The sequence below is a fragment of the Emydura macquarii genome, unplaced genomic scaffold (genome assembly GCF_026122565.2).
Source record: "Emydura macquarii macquarii isolate MOO-44397 ecotype Brisbane River unplaced genomic scaffold, CSIRO-AGI_Emac_v2 contig_691, whole genome shotgun sequence".
Taxonomy (NCBI): Eukaryota; Metazoa; Chordata; order Testudines; family Chelidae; genus Emydura; species Emydura macquarii.
This window is the reverse complement of record NW_027130828.1, coordinates 2357628-2379701: the sequence shown is the minus strand read 5'-3', so window position 1 is coordinate 2379701 and position 22074 is coordinate 2357628. Positions and strand designations below refer to the sequence as shown.

The 22074-nt window shown below is 44.1% G+C and overlaps 1 protein-coding gene across 2 annotated transcripts in view; it reads right to left on the bottom strand.

Moving 5' to 3' along the window:
* Positions 1-207: 207 nt before the first annotated feature.
* NR6A1 (nuclear receptor subfamily 6 group A member 1) overlaps positions 208-22074 on the bottom strand; it is a 162015-nt gene continuing 140148 nt past the window's right edge. Inside the window, exons 5-11 of one of the 2 annotated variants that reach the window (XM_067541589.1) lie at positions 21128-21183; positions 15362-15519; positions 14190-14417; positions 12200-12454; positions 4737-4858; positions 1426-1578; positions 208-343 (exon numbers count right to left, since the gene is read on the bottom strand). In XM_067541589.1, coding sequence (XP_067397690.1) covers positions 255-343; positions 1426-1578; positions 4737-4858; positions 12200-12454; positions 14190-14417; positions 15362-15519; positions 21128-21183 — 1061 coding nt within the window. In that variant the 3' untranslated portion in view covers positions 208-254. The remainder of the gene's footprint in view (positions 344-1425; positions 1579-4736; positions 4859-12199; positions 12455-14189; positions 14418-15361; positions 15520-21127; positions 21184-22074) is intronic. The other variant, XM_067541590.1, reaches the window with a different exon arrangement.

Genomic DNA, 22074 nt, shown 5'->3' with positions numbered 1-22074 from the left:
GCATTCATACAGAACCATGTGCACTGTGTTGAAGATCATACATTCAACTCTGTCGTGAAATAAATATACAGGAAAAGAGTTTAAAAAACAAAACAAACAAAAGATTCTTGCTACAATGGCAGGGCCACCCTCTGCCCTGTTTCAGCAGTACCCCACTGCCTTGATCATGGTTCCCCCCCCCCACCCTCTTCACACGTGAGCCAGTTCCCCACCTGAAGCACCAGAGTAAGGCATGGGTTTGGGGCAATAAAGGCTCACTCCTTGCTCACGCTTGTCTTGCAGGAATGCAGAACAGCTTTAAAAAGGAGGGGAAGCTGCTCCAGAGGAACATTCACCATTTTTCCTGTTAAGAAAGAATCAGAATTAGCTGCCATTCCTGAGCCAGCTTTCAGAAATGCTCTTCTCTAAGTTAGTGACATTGGAGATGGTTTCACCTTGAACCTTTAGAGAAACAGTAAATCACCCAATTCCTATATTAGACATTTGATATTCTTTTGGAAACAACAGGATGTGTTATATAGTGGAACAGAAGCTAAGTGAGCAGCGAAGTCAGATGAAAATGATTTCACCAGAACAGGGACATATTTATGGAAGATGGGAAAGATGACATGTCATCTCTGCCAACCTCACCTGTGAATCACAGTGTGGGATGTGGCCACCTGATCACCATGGAGAATCCTACTTGGTATCACAGAGGAAGGTGAAACACAAATCCTTGTCAATAGGCCCCAGGGAAGAAGATTTCTTCCCAATCCCAATGATCTATGCCCATTATCTTAATATTTAGGTACAAACATCTGATGTTCTCATGAAGGTCCTGGAATAATTCCTCTAGAGCCATTTAGTGATGCATTGAGATGGAAAATTCACATGCAGATTTCAGTAACCCAAATTCCAGGGAAACTCAGATCTGGGGATTTCATTCAAGCCTATCTAGGTTTTTATCTTGTGCTCTTCACCATGGTATGAGAGTGTCATCTCTAGACTCAATGTAGAGCTCTTCCCTCTGAGGCATATACCATCTACAGATCAGGATGATGTCTGCAGACACCTCAGAGTTGGGGCTGAAATTAAGACCCCAGGGAGGTTTTCATCAAGATACTGAGGAGAGCTCATTATTTGTGAGAAAAGAAGATACCTTCTTACTCCCTAAACTAGGAGCTGAAGTTTAACACTATTTGTAAATACAGATTCCACTGGACCAATTTACAACCCGAGCCACTTTTACTACATTGGGCAAGATGTGGAGTGGGGGGGAGGTTATCCTGATGGTGGGGAAAGACTACATAGGAGAGGTCCCACTCTGGCACTGCTCTCTAGCCAAGCAGGGAAGAGCTTAATTATTATAAAAAGAAGAAAGTCTCCATTGAAGGAGGTTTAATGATTCACACAGAGTCCAGCTGGGAGAAGAGATCAAAAAGTTACCTGCAATGTATCGTATCTCTGGCAAACACATCATCAGATCTGGGAACCGGTTTGGCTGATGTGGGTACTTGTATTCCGTAAAATCCTGGCACACGTACCAATACCGTTTATTCAACTGCTCCAGTTGGGATGTATTAGTCAGGCCCCTAATGTCTGAGTGAAAAAAATGTAACTAAGTGACTGGGAGTAGCAGTAACACTAGAACAGAACCAGATCCATATTTATCCTCATCACTATTCGAGTCAGCAACTGTAAAATGGGAGGACAAATCCATTTATAAAACTCAGTCTAACAACATCTACCTAAATTAGTATTACAGTATTGGACAGACATCAAGTTTATAGTCACCACAGGATTAAAATTTCACCCTCCTCCAAGACATAGTGTATGCATATCTCATGCATACACACATTCTAGATTAGATGTGTGGGAACAAGATCTTTCTTTCATAAGGGACACGGATGAGAACCGGTAATGTCTTAAGTTGCTCATGCTCAGAGATCATGAACCTTTCAGAAGATAATAGCTCTAGCAACCTTAAATCCCTACTTTCTTTTTATAAAGTAGCTGTGTGTCAAGGCTCTCAGTCCTAACACAGGGAGCAATGTAACATTTTCCACAGACAGAAGTATGTCGATTCTAGTCACATCATCTCAGCTCTCGGGGAAGTGTTCATCTGCTTAGGAATTATACCATGTAAGCTTTATAAACTTGCCAAGTTTTTGCTTTAAAATTTTGCTTTACCAAATGTCAAGCAACGTACACCAAGCAAAGTAGAGAGTTCAGTGCTATCAAAATGATATGAGAAAGTCCCTTTGTATATATTTCAGCATGATCAATGACATTTACACATTACTTGATGTCATGGGAAGGGATCCGATAAATTAAGAAAAGGCAAAATATGCAATCTTTGAGGCTCAGTATTGTTCTTCAGAAATACTGGACAAGGGAAAGAACATTTATTTGCTGTCCAAATGCTGACTTTTAAAAATAATTTTCAGGTATTCCACATAAAAAAATTGCAAACGCCAACTAAAAATAAAAGAAGACAGGAAGTTTATGAAAATATATTTTAGAAAACAATGGAGACAGCTAAAGAAGTCTATCATCCCGTGTCAGGAAACTGTCCAGGGAAGCAAACCGGAATCTGTGCCTGGGGTGCACACTGAAGTGTCAGCACAAAATACTTGGTACAACTAGGGGGAGGAGGGAGATTTCAGCACATCCTTGCAAAGCACAAGATTTCCTTGTGGTACAGAAAACACTCAAGGATACATATTAATTGAACTGCTTTTGAAACTCACCTATTAATCTAGTGCCATTCAATAGCTTCTTTCATTAATGCACAGGCAATACAAAAAGCGGTGGTAACATGATTAATGGACATGCAATCAAATCATACCCACATAAATACTGACATGGCAATCACACCACAGTGTCAGACTGGAGCGACCCATATGCAAATGTTACTAAAGAAACTGAGCCTTCCAAATCCTTCCAGCATGGTAGAAGCTCCAAGGAAAGACCGCTAACTTCCTACACTAGACTACCATGGCAGAGTCCATTCGCATGTTCTCTTTATGCTGACTTTATGAATTTTGAAGTGTTCGGAGTCTCATAACAAACCTGACTGATAGCTCTAAAACGCTGTGTTTGACTACAAAAAGGAGTCAGTCCCGTATAAGGCAGCATTCATTGCCCGCAAACAATACTGCATTAGGCACCATGTTAAAGTACAAAATGCATGTTCTCACTTAAAAAAAAAAAAAAAAAAAAAAAAAAGAGACAAGTATTGGGTGAAGGGAAACACACTGATGAAGAATCCAGAACACAAAGCCAGTGAGGGAATCCAACATTGAATGCACAGGGTGTAGGAATAAAATTGTAATTGTAACCCTGTAGCTTAATTCAGAGGTTTTTAATTGTAATTGTAACCCTGTAGATTAATTCATAGCTTTCAATTCATACCCTTATTTGTGTCAACCTCTATATGGTTATTATTGAAATCATGTAACATTTGAACTTCTCTCAGTCATACTCCATACTGTGAATGTAAAACCCCATTTTGACCTATGTACTCCATCTTGTGTAAAAACCCCATTTTGACCCTATGTACTCCATTTTGTGTCAAACCCTTTCTAAACCTTTAGATGAATAAGATAGTTATCTGAACAAGGTATGAATGGAGGGTGTATGTGTGTGTGTGTCAGACCCAAACTGCCAGCTTGTCCTGATGAGGTTGTCCTGATGAAGTGTGAAGTCCACCCTAGGCTGAAGAGTGTGAACATAGCCCCAAAAAGCAAAGAAGGATCCACCCCAGAAAAACTTAATCAAACTTAATCAAGACATCAAAGAACAAGCTGAAAGTCACGTCTGCTATTGTACCAGCAATCAAGGGTCACCGAGAAGCGACGTGACACAGCAGAACTGAAAAACCTATAAAAGACTGGGTGAGATTTCAAGGCTTTGGGGGGAAAAACAGCGTTCTACACATCATCTAAAGAAGAGCGTCGGTGCGCGCCCGACAAGGACCCTGCTCTCCTCGTGCCCAGCTTCCCTGGCCAGGTAGCTGCCACGAGCCACGAACTCCAGCAACGGACCCTAGCTACGATCTCAAGCCACAATCAGGACTGGTAGCTATATATAACTATAGAACGCTTTCGTGTGTGTGTGTGTGTAGGTTTAAGTTAGTTATTACTTTAGTTTCTGTCAATAAATGCGGCATACTGCCTTTTCCCCTTGAAAAAGTCCCGAGTGCTTAATTTTGAACAATAAGGGGTTTACAAAGCTAATAGCTTAAATTGGAAAAAAGTGATGCAAATTGGTTGTCTTGATTGCTGCCTGTTAGAAAATGCTTAGACCCTTCCACCCTGCAGATGACATGCACTTGTGCATGGTGAGAAGTTTGCCAGAACAGCTGGTAGGTGATCAATCATGCAGGCCTTATCTAGGAAGATTTCATCAGTCACTCTGCTCTGTTCTTATTCCGCTTCTGGTAAAGTAGGTACGTATTTAAAAGTGACGCACATACTGTCCTTGGTGTCTATGTTGAAAGGCATTAAAAATTAAGCAAAGTAAATCCTTCACTTCCTCTAGAACGGCTTCATTTAGGTGTCTGCAATGGCACACACTACATGTGGCTTTAACTGCACAATGGCAAAACAAAACCTTTTGTGCTCAGGAGTCCATTTCCGATTGGGTTTAGGACCCCTTCCCTCTCTCACTCATCATCCAGAGGAAGCAAAAATTGGTCAGTAGCTTACTGACCAGTCATTTACTCCAGCAGAACTTTACTTCCTTCAGCCACTCACCTTGATTTAGGAAGTTAATGGCTTTCATACATGCATACTCCTCATTGCTGACCTTCAACTGGTTAAATTTGCGATAGAGGTAGATCAGCCGTTCCATCACCTCCATTCCCTCTTCACTGAATCTGAAGGAAAGAGAGACAAATGCACACATCAGGGTATTCAAAGAGGAGAGCCCTTTATAATTAATGGTAGGGAGCTTAGTGACTTACTAAAACTACATGGTGTTTAAAAGACTAATATCTTGCATTATCATTCAGAGACCCCGATGCTTCAGATCTGTTGGCATTGGTTCATGAAAAACAAAACTGGTAACAAGGTGACTCAGCACAACATATCTGCCAGTTACATCAGACCTGTAAGGAAATGTGGGGATTTCACAGATGCACATGGCTGTGCACTGGTATAGTTGCTGGCGGACATGTGATGCACGGTCACGGTATTAGGCTGCTATGACCGGGAGAAACAGGTATTAGAGATTCCTGGCTCTGCCAACGATTTCTTGCATGGCATTGGACAAGTTACTAATCCTCTCCATTTTCCCATATTTAAATAAAGATAATAGTTCCCCACCTCACAGGGTTGTTGTTTGTGAAATGGGATGAGATCCTTAGACAGAAAGCTATAGGGTTCTGCAAAGTATTATTACATACTCAGGTCTTGTCTACACTAAAAAAATAAAGTCAGCATAAGATGTGTCGACGTACAGTCACCACTATAATTCCAGCAGTGGCTGATGTCCACTGCTCTCCTTGGGTCGGTGGAGTGTGTCCTCACCAGGAGCACTTCCCCTGACCTAAGGGGCAGTGTGGGGAGCTGAGGGACCCATCTCTCGGCTCCCTGCCGGGAGCCCACAGATTTCTGGGCTGCCCCCCACCCAACTCTCCGGTCCCAGCCGGGAGCCAGGCTGCAGCAGCCTATGGCTTGCCTGGTCCCAGCTCACAGCCGAGCTCCAGCCACCCGTGTGCTGGCTCGCAGCCGGAAGCTGGGAACCAGCCACCTAGGCTTGCAGGAGCCAGGCCTTCTTGTCCCACTTCCAGCTGGGAACAGGAATCAGCAGCCCTGGCTTTAAATGGACTAGAATGACAGCCCCTGCACTGCTGTGAGGGGATGCAGTGTCTACGCTGACACTGTCTCACTAGCTCTGCTGACAGGAGCTCTACACCTCTCCTCGAAGTGGTTTTAATTTGTTGAATGGCAGGCAGGTGGGTGATTGCAACGTGTACATCAGCACTGTTTTGTCAACAAAAGCTGACTTTTGTCAACAAAACTCTCTAGTGTAGACCAGGCCTCAGTAACAGTTGCACTGTATTTTATAACCCACTAACTGTGCTAGTCCATCTAGGGAATTTGGCGAAATCTATGTCTTTATGCCTATTTATCTACATTAAAGTTAATCACTATTACAGGGTGTCCATCACAAAACGCAGGCTACAGGGCAAAAGGAGGGTTTAAAGCAGGGATGGACAAACCTGAAAAGTTTTAATGGCTCCCTTCAGCTGAGTTCAGATCTTTCTCTGAAGCTCTTGTTCAGAAATCAGTCTAGAAATTTGGAATGAATAGACTGTTCCTCCTGTCCTGCGGCTCATCTTGGAATGGACTCAGCAAAATCAGGCTTGTCCTGCCAGGCTCCGTATGTGCTAAGTACCTGAGGGTCGGTTCTAGACACCCTAGACCCTCACTCTGCATCCAGGAGCACTCATTTATCACATTACACAGCACTCTGCCTACTTCAACATAGCCACTTACTCTTAAGGATTTACACTGAAAAAAACCACTTCATCCTTCTCCACTCACCTTCCCAGCACTTCCCCAGTTCTCTCTGCTTCAGCTAAAGCCTCTTTTAGCTGCCATGAGCCCTCCCCAGTGTGAACCTTCCTCCTAGCCATGCAGTGCTGTAGGGATAAAGTGCTGTAACATCCCACTTGAGATCTTCACCGTTCATGCGATGTGTTCATGTCACGTTTACAGGGGATAGAAAAGCGATCTGTTTGTGCCATTTGGACACAGGCGCTCCCCTCTGCCCATGTCCATCAGCGTGGCTGTACCCCCCATGGCAGAATGAAACAGCACATGGAGGGCAGATGGGTATGTGCTGATGAGCAAAGCTGCAGATGTGAGTTCTAAACTAGCAGGTGAGCAGGAGATTATTTACATGCAAACATGGGAGTCTGACACACAAGAGACAGAACGTCCAAGCAACTTCAGAGTCAGGAGGAAGAGCTGAACTCTTTCCAAGAAAACAAAATGCACAAGGTATTGGTAGCTTGCTTACAAGCTGCAAATCTCTCTGAACTAGGACATTTGCCCAACGAACTCGCTAACAGGGAGGGACATGTAACAGTAGGTTGGGAAGGGCTCAGAACAGTCCAGTGACTGCAGTCTCTTAAGAGCTCATGGGAATGAGCTCAATGGAAATTCTGAAGCTGTAGTGAAGAGTGCAGGGAATCCTAGATTTCTGCAGGAGGAGTCTGAGAGGACATCTGCTTGCAAGACACTGGATCACAGGACAAACAAAAAGATGGTGTAAGTGACATTCATGCCCCAAGGTGAGGGTCTGAAGGTGCAGAATGCATATTTCAGAGTGTATTCTATTTGTACATGTGGTTTAAAGCAATAAAAGCTAGTCTGAAAGAAACAGCTCATTGCATAGATCTTCAGCAGTGAGACAGAAGTGATCAGGAAAGCTTCGGCTGTGTGTTCTGGCATGACACAGTACACAGAGTAAGAGCACAGCCAGAAAGCCATCTTTGAACAAAAACAGAACAAAAATAAAACCCTTTTCACTGAATATCATCTTATTTTGGCACGTGTATTTGTTTACCTCGAAGTTATTTGTAAAATGCATGGTGGAGTTGGCCTCAGAGAAGAGAAAACAAGCTGTTTGAACTTTAGGTCAGTTCTTCAGGGAAGTAATATTGTAAGTGATGAAAGCCTTGTCGGCTAATCTAAAGTTGTACAATTTCTTGCTCTCAACTTGACATTAAAAATCGTGCAGGTGCAAGATTGCAAAGCTCGAGAAGTTAATGAGCACAAAGACCACTCACAATCCTCTGCTGGGTCTAATTGTTTTTAAGCATGCACATTTTTACCAACCATTCGTCACTTCCATAAATCCCAGAGAGCTCTTCTCTCATCCCTGCAGTAGAACTGTCTTGGTTTTCTGTGCCATACATTCCTCCCTTTTTCAAACAAAGCTGTTCTGTTTTTCACAGTCCTATTCCTTGGGGAGCACTGACTCCTCCACACACAGTCTGCCTCACAGTTTTTACACACGTCTAATTCCTGGTTATGTATTATCAGCATTAACAGTAAAAAGTTCAAGAATCCATGCATTTTATTTGCACTTTTACTAGATTCCACAGAGATTTAAACATTAAATCTAGAAAACAGACAGATCATTTAGGCAGCAGTTTAAATCAGAATTGATTAAAACATATGAAAAAGTTGATCATATTTATTCTTTCTTCATCTACCTAAATATTGGCAGTGCCATGGTTACGTTGACAACCGGGAACAGAAGTAAACTACAAGCTGCTAAGCACCAGAGTGTCCTAGGTGAGCATATTGTTTTAGGCTGACTAACTGGCAACATCAATCTCAGACTACAGCAGCCACTCCTGAATCTTAGAGAATCATTACAGTGAACGGCTCCACCATGAAAAGAGAGCACAATGGGCCAAACAAAACCCTCTGTTACACCCAGGTAATCCCAGTGAACTCACTGGGGTTACTCAGGTGCATGTGAAGGGAGAATGCAGATCTGTGTTTCAATGAAACGTGGTCTTAAAAGCAGAGACATCAGTGTGCTTCAGAAGAGATGGCCGCTGGTGTTACATGCTGGCGATGCCATAAACGCTGCTTTTGTACCACAGAAGGAAAGCTGGCTGGTAGAAATGACCATTACAAAGCCAACATTAACGTGTGGAGTGTAAAAGGCATTTGAGTAGTACACGCTCATTAGGGCAGCACTGATTGGCCAGTGGCTGGGGCAGCAATCCATTGTTCAATCAAACTTAGGACGTCCCAGAGTCCAGTAAGAGGCCGAGTAGGAGGAAGAAACACCATATATTTGATTTAATATTAAAGATAAAATGAAAAGGCAAGAAATAGTTTAAGGGGAGGGGAAACATCTTTAATAAGCCTGAAACTTCTTTGTGCTCAGCAGCTGTTGAAGAGTCAGGGAGGAGCCAGCCAGGGACACTGGCTCCCACAGAAGATAGGAGGACCGGAGTGCACTCACATGAGCACATGGGAGAGTTCTGCTAAGACGTTCACTATAATACAACAGCTCAGCATTGTTACTGCTGCCCTGTTGCACACGGATATTTACGCTACAGGTAAAATGCCCTGAAATAAGACAACGGCATGATTAAAGGGGCACTTGCAGGTGTAGATTCCTCAGCTGTGCACCACACACGGCATTCCTCCTTCCCAAAGGGCCTCTGAGAGCCACACTTCCACATTTCGCTAACGTCAAGTAACGATACTTTAAATGCTGAATCAGAAACTGAGGTTAAAGGAAACATTCCACTGCCAAAGCACATCTATTATTTTAACCCCTTGGATAAATAAATACACAGATCTTCTTGAAAGCATCCCTGAGGCTGGACAGCTAGAAATTGCCAGTGTTGGAAGGGTTAAAACTCCTCCTTTATCATCTCTCTCTCTCTCCTCATTTTGGGTCTGCCTCATATTTTATACCTGTCAACTCTGGGGCCTTGAGAGGGAGAGCTTGAGCATAAGCAACCCTAAGCACAGGAGCAAGTGCTGTGGTACTTGGCTCTCGCACAGAGACTCTCCTCACTGCACGTTGAATATCTTTATTAGATCACTGATTACGTATCAAATGACACTGGAGATTTACCACCCAGTAATTGCTATGGCACAACTACCAACTCTGGGAAGGGCAGAGCCGGAGTAGGTCAAATATTAACAGGGAGGCTGGGCAGCCAGTTAAGTAAATCCTGAAAATGTTCTGTCACAACGTTGTCCGTCTCTCGGCTATCCAAACAAGAATCCGTCTCGGATTTGGACTACAGAAGAAAGAAAACTGACCAAGATGATGAATTAAAGGCAGGTCATCCCTCGGAGCATCAGATAGTGCTGTTTCCTCCACAGTGTCAGCTAAGTTGCAACATCATTAAATTTATGTAATCAAAAACAACGAAATAGCAATTAATAACGTAATATTGTGGAAACAAGGTCACTAGCTCTGTGATCAAGTGCTTCATTCTGCTTCTAACTGGGAAGCTTTGTGAACAAGTTTTTTTCATTTTGTATCTCGTGGTTATTTACAATTTTATTTATACAGTGTTTCTTTGAGCCTGGGTAATTCCTCACAGAAAGGGGCTCTCCTCTCAACCCTAGGGTGGAGAAAGGAAGAATTTCTATCAGAAAACTGCCCTTGACACTAGGTTATCACTCTCGGCTTTCCTTCAGAATGCTAGGGATAATCCGTATTGTCCGAGGGTGATCTTCAGTAATTACAAGGAACTACACAATTACTAGAACTATAGGGTACAGCTGCTCAGTCTTGTGCCGTATTCTCTATTGTCCTACATGCAGGGATTACTCCTAAATTGTGCCCCTCTTCCTCACCCCCCCACAGTAGCTACTGCATGTGCTACAATCATCAGTCAAGACCACAGGAACAAGTTTTTGTTGGTTGATTGGGTTAAAACATCTAGAAATGGATTGTTTCACCCCAAAATTTTGTTTAAAGTTCACTGCTCTTTAATTTCATCAGGACATATCATCAACCCTGATGGGTAAATGATTAATAAAAAGCAACCTATTTTAAGTAATGCACGAACATCTTAAAGACTTAAACCAAGAGATGTTTCAGAAGAATACTTAAGAAATCTGCTGTATTCCATCAGAACTGTGGAGGGCAAACGTCTGAGAACTATATACGCTCAGACGGATATGAAGAAACTGAAACCAGCCATTTCAATGACAAAAGCAAACTGAAATCATGGGATGTCTCACTCTGATAAATCTCACAGGCCCTGCCCTTTTTCTCATGTAGGATTTCGAAAGGATATTTCAAATAGAGAATATTTAATGCCTTGTCTACACAGTTTGAGCACTGATGTAAGTAAATTATCTTAGAAAACTACGTGTAGGCTAGCTCCAGATGAGTCATCTGAAAGGGAGAAAAGTTTAAACCACACATTTATGTTTTATAAAAATAAAAATAGGAGGCTTGTGAGAGGTATAAAATCCTGAATTAAATAGAATTCTATTTTTTAAATGAAGAGATTTTTGAACACTTCCCTTCGTTCAGGGAAAGCCAGCCATAACTATGGGGCAAGAGAATGTGCCATGATTTTCAGGAGTGACTAAAAGCTAATCAAAATTTTTTGAGTTTTGAGGAAAAACTATGAAAAAAGTTTAAATTAAATGTTCACATTTTTTGGGGGTGGGCGGGGTGTGTGCGCATGTCTTGACCACGTCTAGTGACTAGTGATTTTGGGTGCTTAATGTGAGATACTTGGGGCACTCAAAACTGAAAGCAAAATGGTCTAGTTTAATTTCCCAATCCCAAAGTGAAATGAAAATGTAAACAAGCAGCGTAAGTGGTGCTGGTGGGTTGTAAGATTCATATGTACAGGAATGCAGGCAAGGCACATTTCACATATTTAGGGTCTGATTTTCACAAGTGCTGAGTACCCACATCTCAAGTTGAACACAGTGAGAACAGTGGGGGCTCAGCACCTCTGAAAACCAAGCCTCTGATATGAATCTCCAAAGGGTCCTTTAACACAAGAGTTATATCCGCATTCATAATTCTTCACACCAACTCAGGCTTTGCAGGATTGAAATGTTACATTTAAAACATTGCAGACTTAGCCCTCAAACTCCCATTCATGTCTGTCACCCTTGAGATCAGATCTGAAACGATATCACTCAGGAAGCCAATCTGAATGGAGCATTTTGAGAGGATCCCAACCCGTGCACAAGATTTTCTGGAGGGAGTTGGTTCTTTCTGCTAAAGTTCTGTGTAATCTCCCACCCCCCCAAACATGCTTTAGAAGGTTTCAAATATCTAAATGGCTTTCATGCGATGGAGAAGTCTACCGGCAGCATAGGGGTCAGGCAGCAGGCTGCACAAAGGGAATTCACCCTACTCCCAGGGCATGGTAGGCATCACTCCTTAGGCACCCCTTTGGTAGCTGACTGACAAGATCCACACAACCAACCCAATGCACCAAAAAGCTTTTATGTTCTCTTGAGCAATGATACCTTACACTTACATTTCAGAGTGATTTACAAGGGTGGGGACTATTAGTCCCTTCATACCGAGAGGGAAAGTGAGATGCCAACTGAATGATTAGCCCAAGGACACACACAGAGTCAGTGGCAGAGCCAGGAATACAAGCCAGGTCTCCTTACTCCCAGACCCCCCTCGCTAACTACTAGGCACTGCTACGGCCCACAGAAGGTTTAACCCAGCACCTCACCTGTGCAGCTCATCGTCAGAGGGAGAGTACTTGGAGGTTACATCAGCAAGGTCACCAAAGATCTGTTTACTGTAAACTGTTAGTGAGGACAGCAGAATCAGCTCCTGCCATGTGGAACTTAGCAGGCAAGTATAGTCCTTGATTGAGAGCTCACAGAAGAATGGTAGCTTCTTAATCCAAGCAATCTGCCTGAAAAGCAACTCATCCGCCAGACGACACAATAAGGCAAACAGCTCTGCCTGAGTCACTTTATACCTGCAGGCACAGTTAATATGAAAACACAAAAACGGATTAAAGACATTGGAAACCTGTCTCCTAACACTGACAAGGATAACAAGGTAACATCTGTGTGTGTCCTGATTCCTGGTGACCACAGTGTCACCCAGTGGTGAGAACAGAGACTGACTGCCGACTCTTCTGCTCCTAAGCCGATAGCTACCAGCCCTGCAGGACCCGTGCTTTCCCCAGAGAACCACGCCATCCCTGCAGATTCTGACTGAACTTAACTAGCCAGCGTCTCATTCTACCAGCAGCTCTGCTCTCAGCAATCCTCCTCTCGTCCTGGATACCAAACAGATCAACAAGCTGCTGCTGCTTCCCACCCCCAGACCTGCCTGGTACCTAGGTTTCAGCCACACACTGCACTCACTTTCCCACTGGGGTCATGTATAGTCAGAGAAAAGTCAGAGGCTTCAATTTGTCTAAAACAACCGTCATGCAGTTGAGTTTGGCCCAAGTGCCTAGAAATATCAGGCAACAGGGCTCTGCACATAGGGCCGGCACTCACCCCACAACACAAGCCCCTCATTACCCGACCCTCACTTTTTGGCTACATCCCTCACACATGGCCGTGCCTCCCACACCATAGCCCTCTCTCCTTGGTGGGGCTGCAGTGGCAGGGCTGGCACTACAAGAGCCGTCTTCTCGGGCAGGTGCCTGCCCCCACTCCTCTTCAGCATCCCCACCTCTCTGGATCACTGGTCCCTGTTTCGAGATGAGCTGTTCTCCAGCATGAAGGAGGGAGACTCAGCCCCTCAGCACCTGCATATGGCACTCCTGACACCACCCCAGAAAATCTAGGATGGGGCTGTGGAAGAGAGGGCCTCCCATGCCAACAAGGCTGGTCCAGGCAGGTGCTCCCCAGAGCATGAGGTTTCAGAGTTATGAAAACATAACCCCTCCCCCCTTAACATGAATAGGGCTGTTCAGTTCCCTCAGAGAGCTTATATTGGTGGCTGTCTGCAGACTCACACCACCACCTCAGTTATACTCAGGTTCTGGTTTCAAGCTTTGCTTTCCAGCCAGAAGGGAAAGCTCCAAATAACTGATGTTCAATGAAAGCTGAGATTGAGAATTGCATGGCTCAGGGAACTGGAACGGGCCTACCACTCCTATGTCTTAATCTGGTCTTGCAAGTGCATGTGCTCAGTCACAGCTTTCAGAAAAGAAGATTGCATGTATCCCTCAGGTGTGCTGCACCAGCCACCATCTGGTTGACAAAGCCCTGCCTGGGATGATTTAGTTGGGGTTGGTCCTGCTTTGAGCAGGGGGTTGGACTAGATGATCTCCTGAGATCCCTTCCAACCCTAATCTTCTATGATTCTGTGCTTGCAAGGAAAGCTGACGTTGTACTCCACAGATGGGTACAATATTATGCAAAGAACAGAAAAGCGATTTCACTTGTGAAATAGATCCCCTTCGCCGTTAGACATTAAAATCTCAGTATCAGCTCTATCCTTTGGCCTTTTCCTACTGCCTTCAGAATCAGGCATTGTTTATTTCATTACATATACAGACGCAAAATGAAGAGATATGTAAATGCAATGTTACTAGGAATTTAAATACTCAGAAGTTATTCTCACAGCGCCACTAATTTATGCATGTTCCATAGGCTGTGTATGTGCATACATAAAGAGACAGTGCATACAATGTGGACATTACAGTGGAGAGGCTCAAGGCTGACTCACTCCACAAAATCACATGCACTTACCCATCTTCAATAAGCATTGGAGTGCCAAGTGGTTCCAGGTCCTCAGCTGACACTAACTGATTGATGAGACTATGTGACTGGGGATCTAGACTTCGGGTCTGTGGGGGCATCAGAGCTGAGTGAGCAGAATAGCTGAAAAGGTGCGGTAGGTACTGATAGTGCGTGGACATTGGAGTCCCAATATACTGATCCCTGAGTGCAGTGAATCCATTCAGCTCCACAGACCTACTGAAAAGGGAAGATCTATTTAATATACCGGACAAACTCCATATAATCCATTACAATATTTCACCCAGCTCAGGGACAGATGGAAATAAGAATGCTTCGTAGAAAAGAAAAAGGGGGAAAATCCCTTCTGGTTACATTTTGTGGTGAAAGCAATCAAGAGTATGCAGTCTGGTTGCTTCATACTTGTATCAAGTCCACATGTCCAGCCTGACCTCCATGCTAGTTCCATTTACTGTGAATTTCTAGAAATGCTGCAGCTTCGAAAGCATTCTTAGACTAAAACTCACAGCCAAGGTTTGTGCTAAGCATTTCAATCTGTACTTTCAGAAAGGCCCAGCATTTAGATTTGTGAATAAAAAAGTTAACAAAACCTATGAATAAAAATATTTTCTTTACATTTTTAAAACACATAACAGAAGTGGGGAAGTTTTGGTTTGACGTTTAAACATTCTTTCCAGCATGTGCAACCCAAATATTGAAGCACTATGCAAGGTGATGAGAACCTGAGAGTAACACAAAATATAAAGGAATCAGAAAATCAGGTAAACTGACTAGCTCATTTTCAATATATAACAGAATGAAGTGGATGAAAGTAAACAGACAGCATTAATACGGACAGGTAAATTACATGTACAAAATGTTCAGGTTTTCATCATCGAATGTGGTATTAAATCAGATTTAAGAGATTTGCTTTAAATACAAGACTTTTAACCCAACATTCCTTTATTATTGCTTCATGAGCATTTTAATCTCAGATCACACTGGACTGATCTAAACAGTATGTCTCTAGTTAAAATGTATTTACAAAGAGGTCAGCATTTGCAAGATGTGCTGGAGTTACACATGCAAAATGCTCATTTTCATTTTTGGCCCATAATGCATCCCTTTAGAGAAATATAGGTAAAGTTACACTCATCTGAAATTCTTTCAATGGAAACTCCCACCTTGAAGACGGAGTAGAAACAGGTGATGGCTGGTTGCTCTCAGAAACTCCATTCCCAGGAGAACTATGGTCACTGTCTCCATTGTTACTCCAAGAGATGTTTGCCTCCCCTTCAAATTCTTGTCCAGACATAATTCTTTCAATCTCCTCCTCTGATATCTTTTGGGTATAAAATTATTACATTTAGTGATAAACTGTTATTCCAGCCAAATACAAGTTTAAGCAAGACTGAGTTGCACATGCCACTGGAGCTGTACTGCTACTTTAGCATGGAAAAATGACTAAATCCTACAATTTTTTTAAGAGAGGTCTTTTATATGGGGGCAACATTCAAATATACTTAAAATAGTCCATGCTTTTCTTATTGTTTTCCTACTTTCTACTAATGAGATTTGTTTTTATATAAGAATTACATAATTATATGACTGCCCAGAGTTCTAACAATACAAACCAAGTGAAGTCAACATGGTTCTATTTAGAGGAGGAAATGAGGCCTGAATGAGAGCTTAAGGCAGAAAGAGAAAGTTACTTACCTTGAGGTCCTTTGAGATGTGTGATCCCTATCAGCATTCCAGTGAAAGCACACAATTCCACTGAGAGTGAGCAAACACTCCACGTGCCCAGAACTGGGGAATTTAGAAAGCAGTATCAGTTGGTCCACACATGCACCTTGGCTCATCTACTCCTGACCAAGGAGATAAAGGATGGGGCAGACTGACCACCTCTCCAGTTTCTTCTCCACTGCAAATCAGAGAAGATCTGAAGCAGAGGGGAAGGAGAGTGGGTAGTGGAATACACATAGGGACCACAGATCTTAAAGAAGCTCCAGTTACTATAAGTTAAGTAACTTTCTCCTCTTCTTCTAGTGCTGGTCCATGTGTATTTCTTTGCGGGTGACTGACAAGCAGAACTCAAATAGGAGAAGAGTGCTAGATCATAGCTGGCAGAGCCAAATGAAGGACTGGTGTTCCAAAAGATGCAATCAGCAGAGGAGTTCTGTAACAAGGAACAGTGTCTAGCAGATGTGTGGACTGAGCTCCATGTATCTGCCTTACAAATACTAAATAGAGGCACCTCCTGTAGTGACACCACAGATGTTGCTTGCACTCTTACCCATGAGGGGGAAGATTAGACAGCCGAGAGCAAAATACAGTCCGAGATCCATTTTGAGATTATTTCAGAGGATATAGCCTGATCGCTGACCCTTTCTGCTACAGCGACAAATAGTCTACAGGATTCCTTGATTGTTTCCCTTTTCTGCAGGTAAAAGGCTAAGACTTGCTGAGTATCAAGGGAATGGAGCCTCCTTTCTTCCGAGGATGTCTGAGGTTTTGAGAAGAACACAGGTAAGTGGATACACCGGTTCAGGTGAAACTCATACTACTCTGGGATAAATTTAGGGTGTAAACGTAATGAAACCTTGTCCTTATGGTATACAGTGTAAGGAGGATCTGCCATCAATACCCCAAGCTCATCAAATCTCCTAACTGGGTCGATGGCTACCAGGAATGCAACTTTAATGAATAGGAGACACATGGAGCAAGTAACTAATGGTATGTCAACACTGCAGACTGAAGTCGATCTACTTTAAATTGACTTTCACCCGCTGAATTTTAGAAGTCGCAGGAGCGTGCTCACACCATGCTCCCTGTGCTGTGCTCTCGTGTCCCCACTTGCCATGCTTGAGTCGACATTCAAAGCAGTGCACTGGGGGTAGCTATCCCACAGTGCAACTAGCCACAGAGGCTTTTGGGAAGCTTGTTGTCCTCCCATGATGCAACATGCTCCCTCCCCCTACCTTCTTGTCCCAAACCAACAGCTAACACTTTTTTGCGCCGTTTTTCTATGCGCACGCTGTTGCTGGAGAGACATGGAGTCCATTCAGCTCTGCACTATCATTGTGAGCATCACAAATACCTCACAGCTTATCCTGCAGTATTTTCAAAGGTGAGAGAGGAGCTGCAGCACGGAAAATGGCAATGTTATTGAGGCTGCCCTGCTACAAGCCATAGAGCGGAACAATTCCCGTTTGCTGCAGGCTGTCATGCATCATCTTCAGTCCATGGAGCACTGGTTCTGATCCGGGGAAACAAGTACAGATGGATGGGATCGCATTGTTATGAAGCTGTGGGATGATGAGCAGTGGCTGCAGAACTTTTGTATGTGAAAGGCCACTTTCTTTGAACTTTATGCGGCGCTGTCCCCAGCCCTGAAGCGCATGAATACTCGCTTGAGACCAGCTCTTACAGTAGAGAAGCGAGTGGCCATCGCTCTGTGGAAGCTGGCAACCCCAGACTCCTACCGGTCAGTTGGGAATCAATTCAAAGTCAGTAAATCCACTGTTGGAGCTGCTGTGATGCAAGTGTGCAGGGCCATCAGTAGGATTCTGCTAAGAAGGATAGTGACTTGGGAAACATGCGGGACATAGTGGATGGTTTGCCGCAATGGGGTTCCCAAACAGGGGAAAAGGGGCCAATAGATGGCACGCATATCACTATCCTAGCACCTGACCACCTTGCCACAGAGTACATAAACCGGAAGGGATACTTCTCAATGGTGTTGCAGGCCCTTGTGGATCATACGGGACATTTCACTGACATCAGTGGGGGTGGTCTGGAAAGGTGCATGACACGCACATCTTTAGGAACTTGGGTTTGTTCAGTAAAATGCAGGCAGACACTTTCTTCCCTGAACAAAAAATAAATATTGGGGATGTGGAAATGCCAATAGTGATCCTGGGGGATCCTGCCTACCCCTTGCTCCCTTGGGTAATGACGCACCTGGACAGTGAGAAGAAGCGTTTCAATAAACAGCTCAGCAAGTGCAGAATGGTGTTGGAATGTGCTTTAGGCTGTTTAAAAGCCAGATGGAGAAGTCTGCTTACTAGGTTTGACATCAGTGAAAAGAACATCCCATCAGTTATATCTGCATGCTGTGTGCTCCATAATTTGTGTGAAACGAAGGAAGAAAAGTTCCCCCAGGGTTGGGTCATGGAGGCTGATAGGATGGTTGCAAATTTTGAGCAGCCGGATTCCAGCGCTACACTCAGAGCCAACCGTGGAACGCTTCTGCTTCGGGAAGCATTGAAAAACCGGTTTTGCAATGAACTGCAGTAATGTATATCTGTGCTGTGCCTTTATTTTCCATCCCGCACTCTCGCTCCAGCAGCCCCCTCCCCTTCCTTCCCCACCCAAGCTATGAATGAATAAAGACAGATGTTTTTTAATGCTATAAAGTTGTATTTGTTGACCCATTTTAATGGAGGGAAAGAAGGATAACTTAACACTGTAAAGTATCACTGTGCAAGCAACTGTGGTTGCATGCACTTCTTAAAGGGGACATTGCGTTTGTCTGCTCATCTCCACCAGTGTGGAGTGCACGTACTGCACCCTGCTCAGTCTCCTCCTAGACCACTTGGGATGGGAGCTGATAACGAAGCAGTAGGCAGCGGAGTGTTTTGGAGGAGCTGCAGAGGGAGTCTGTCCTGCTGCTGCTCTTCCTGGGAGCTCTACCAGATGCCTCAGCATGTCTGACTGATCCCTCATAATACGCAACATCTCCTGTTGCGTATCACACTCCTGCTCCTGTGCAGATCTTGTGTGTTCCATGTCCATGTCTAGTTTTTCAGACAAAGACATCCTCCAGGCTCCCAGCTCTGTGTCAGCAGCCGCGGAGGCGTTCATTAGTTCACTGAACATGTCATCCCGCTGTTTTTTCCCCCACTTCCTAACCTGAAAGTCTTTCAGCTGAAGTTTGCTTCCTATGGGGAAGTTCTGCCTTTCCAGAAATGGCTGGGGAACAAACAGCAGATGCTGTACCTTGCTGCAACGTGGGCTTCCCTGAAGCACTACCAACAGCATTGTCAGCCATCGCTGACTGAGAAGGATCACAGGCAGGAAGCAGAAATTTTGGAGCCCAGCGTCCTGGGTGCAATCCGGTACCCAAATAGGGTGTGGGGGAAGGGCAGTGCTCCCCAGGTGAGAGACTTACTAACCATAAAACACACTACCAGACAAAAACTTCAGAACTCTAGAATATAACAACTTTTTACAGATATCTAAATACGTCTTCACAGATAAAGATGAAAGCTGAAGCTTCAGAAACTGGAGGTTCCGACCTGGCCCAGGCATGATGAGAAGGAACTGGAGAGGCAGTCAGTCTGCCATGCCCTTTAACTCCTAAGTTGGAGGCACAAGGTGAGCCAGGGTGCATCTGCAGACCAACGGACACTACTTTCAAAATTCTCCAGCTTCAGGCTCATGTGTACCCACAGTGAAATACACACAGGGACTAGCACTTGAAGAGCAATTAGTAGATCTGGACCATTTTGCTCCCTCATAGCTCACAGCATTTCCCTACATAAATATGCAGTTAAATCAGACAGGTGAACTTGTGTCATGCAGTGAAATTTGGAATTAATGTTCTAGATACAGCAGAACCAGCAGCAGGGTTGGGATCAGTATTATTCAGATATTTCTCTCTTTTTTGTATACAGCTCATATTTCCTTTCCCGCCCATCCATTCTAGTTTTGTGCTGGAGTGAGTAGAGATTTTCATAGATGCACAGACATGGACAGTATCATGCAAGACTGTTCCTATACTATATCTGTTTTATTAAAATAAATAGTATTTTTTAAGACAGCTTTTCTTGCTACAGGCTGGAAAATGGCAATCATTTCTCACTTGTTCAGCAGAAGCTATTGTACCAAATTACTAGCATTTTACAAGACATCTCCAGACATACAGCCCCATCAATCAGAAAGACATTTACTGGGTGCCCCACTTGCAACAACTTAAGAAATTGTGGTATGGACACCGCAAGATTTACTGGGAGCTTTGCAGGGATTGAAGTGCTAGTGCTGACTTACGAAGGACAGAATGTTTCCTACAGTCTGATCAAGTTTAGAGATTGCCATTTTATTTGTGTAGCCAGTTGATAATCCATTGGGGGTGGGGGTGGGAGGGGTGTTTCATGTCTCTCTGGAGTCTGGCAAGATCAGGGCTTTATTTACAAATCTGCTCCCTCAATGGCATGCATCCTTAATGACACAGGGCTGGCTGGAAGATTGTCACCAAATTAATTGAGGCCTAAATCCTGGGCCTGGCTGCTTCCACGGCACAGACCTTGGAGATGCTAAGTAGCCTCACTGGACTCTGCAAAAAAGCCAACACAGATCCTAAAGAGAAATATCCCGCACATTCAAGGCAGTCCTGAAACACCTACATAGCCACCCAATTCCACCCCTTCCTCAGGTGAGTTGTCCATGACTCTGCCTCACGCGGCAAGGAGGGGCAGCAATGAAGTCCATGGAGGCACTGAGTGTGCGCAGCCTCCCCTGCAGGATAGTCATGTTTCCTCCCCTTCGAAGACTTAAGCTATGTCTACACTAGTACTTTTGTCAGTAAAACTTTTCTTGGTCAGGGGTGTGAAAAAAGCACACCCCTGACCAACCTGTTTCATCGATAGAAGCGCCGGTGTGGACAGCGCTATGTCATCGTTACTGCTGCTTGTTGAGAGTGGTTTAATTATGCAGGCAGGTGAGCTCTCTCCCAATCAGCATCGAGCGGCTACATGGGAGACTTACAGCGGTGCCACTGTAGGGTCTCCTGTGTAGATATAGCCTTAATGACTGGTTCATCTTCCCCATTACAGAGGTAGGATGATCCTGTCCTTGTACAAATATGCTTGGGTGTTATGTGATTAAAGGCTAATAAGCAGTACAGAAGCTGAAGAGCACTGCATTGGGGAAAGTGAAAATATGCTCACCTGGACAGGTCCAATACTTTTGTTCCTGCCTCCTGGCATGCCATCTTCTCTGATTGCTGAAAGGAAACAGCCAAAAGCTGGTTAGCACCACCACCATTCTGTGGTACTCTGGAGAGCTATTACACAGAAAACACGGGCCTGAAGGCAATTGCCTGCTGTCCACAAAGATGTTGAATCGGACAGCTCAAGTCTCTTTTTCCCAGGGGAAAGGGAGAGGCGATGTAGTGTGCATTGTGATTCCCACTTACAATGGACACAAAAATACTGACTTGGCTGACAGTGGCAATGGGAGGTTTAAGTAATATTTACATAGCCACTGCAGATCCTTGGATGAAAGGTGATGTAGGAATGACAAGAACTGTATCATCAACATCCTGAAATCTCAGGAGATAAGGGAAAGCTCCCCACCATAGCACTAGTGATAACGGGTTGAAGAGGCAATGTTTTCCACAGCAGGGAGTGTACCCCCTCATTAGCACTTGTATGTACACGGTGCCACAAAACCAACAGCAAACACCCTTCTGGATTAAACCAGGCTCCTGTCAGAGTGTTAACCAAGTACCTCTAAGTGTTTAGGCAGCAGACAGCACATGAATTTAGCTGAGGTTAGTCCTGCTCTGAGCAGAGGGTTGGACTAGATGACCTCCTGAGGTCCCCTCCAACTCTATGAAGACAAGAGGCTTTTATTGCTGGTTTCCATCCCCACTGCTGCACAGGTGCAGGTCTCCTCAAGCCACCACAGCGCATGGAAAGCACACACTGTACACGTTGTCTGTATGTGAACAGTGACTTTAAACCCTGGCTGCTAGACTAGGTAAGCAGTTTTGTTCCAAAAGACTACTCTGGAGGGGTCGAAAGAGGAAGTCCTTTCAAAGGTTTCTATATAGTGAGGCTGCATTTCTTAAAGGCTCTCAAACAGTTTCTAGAAAGTCTCAATTGCATTCAAT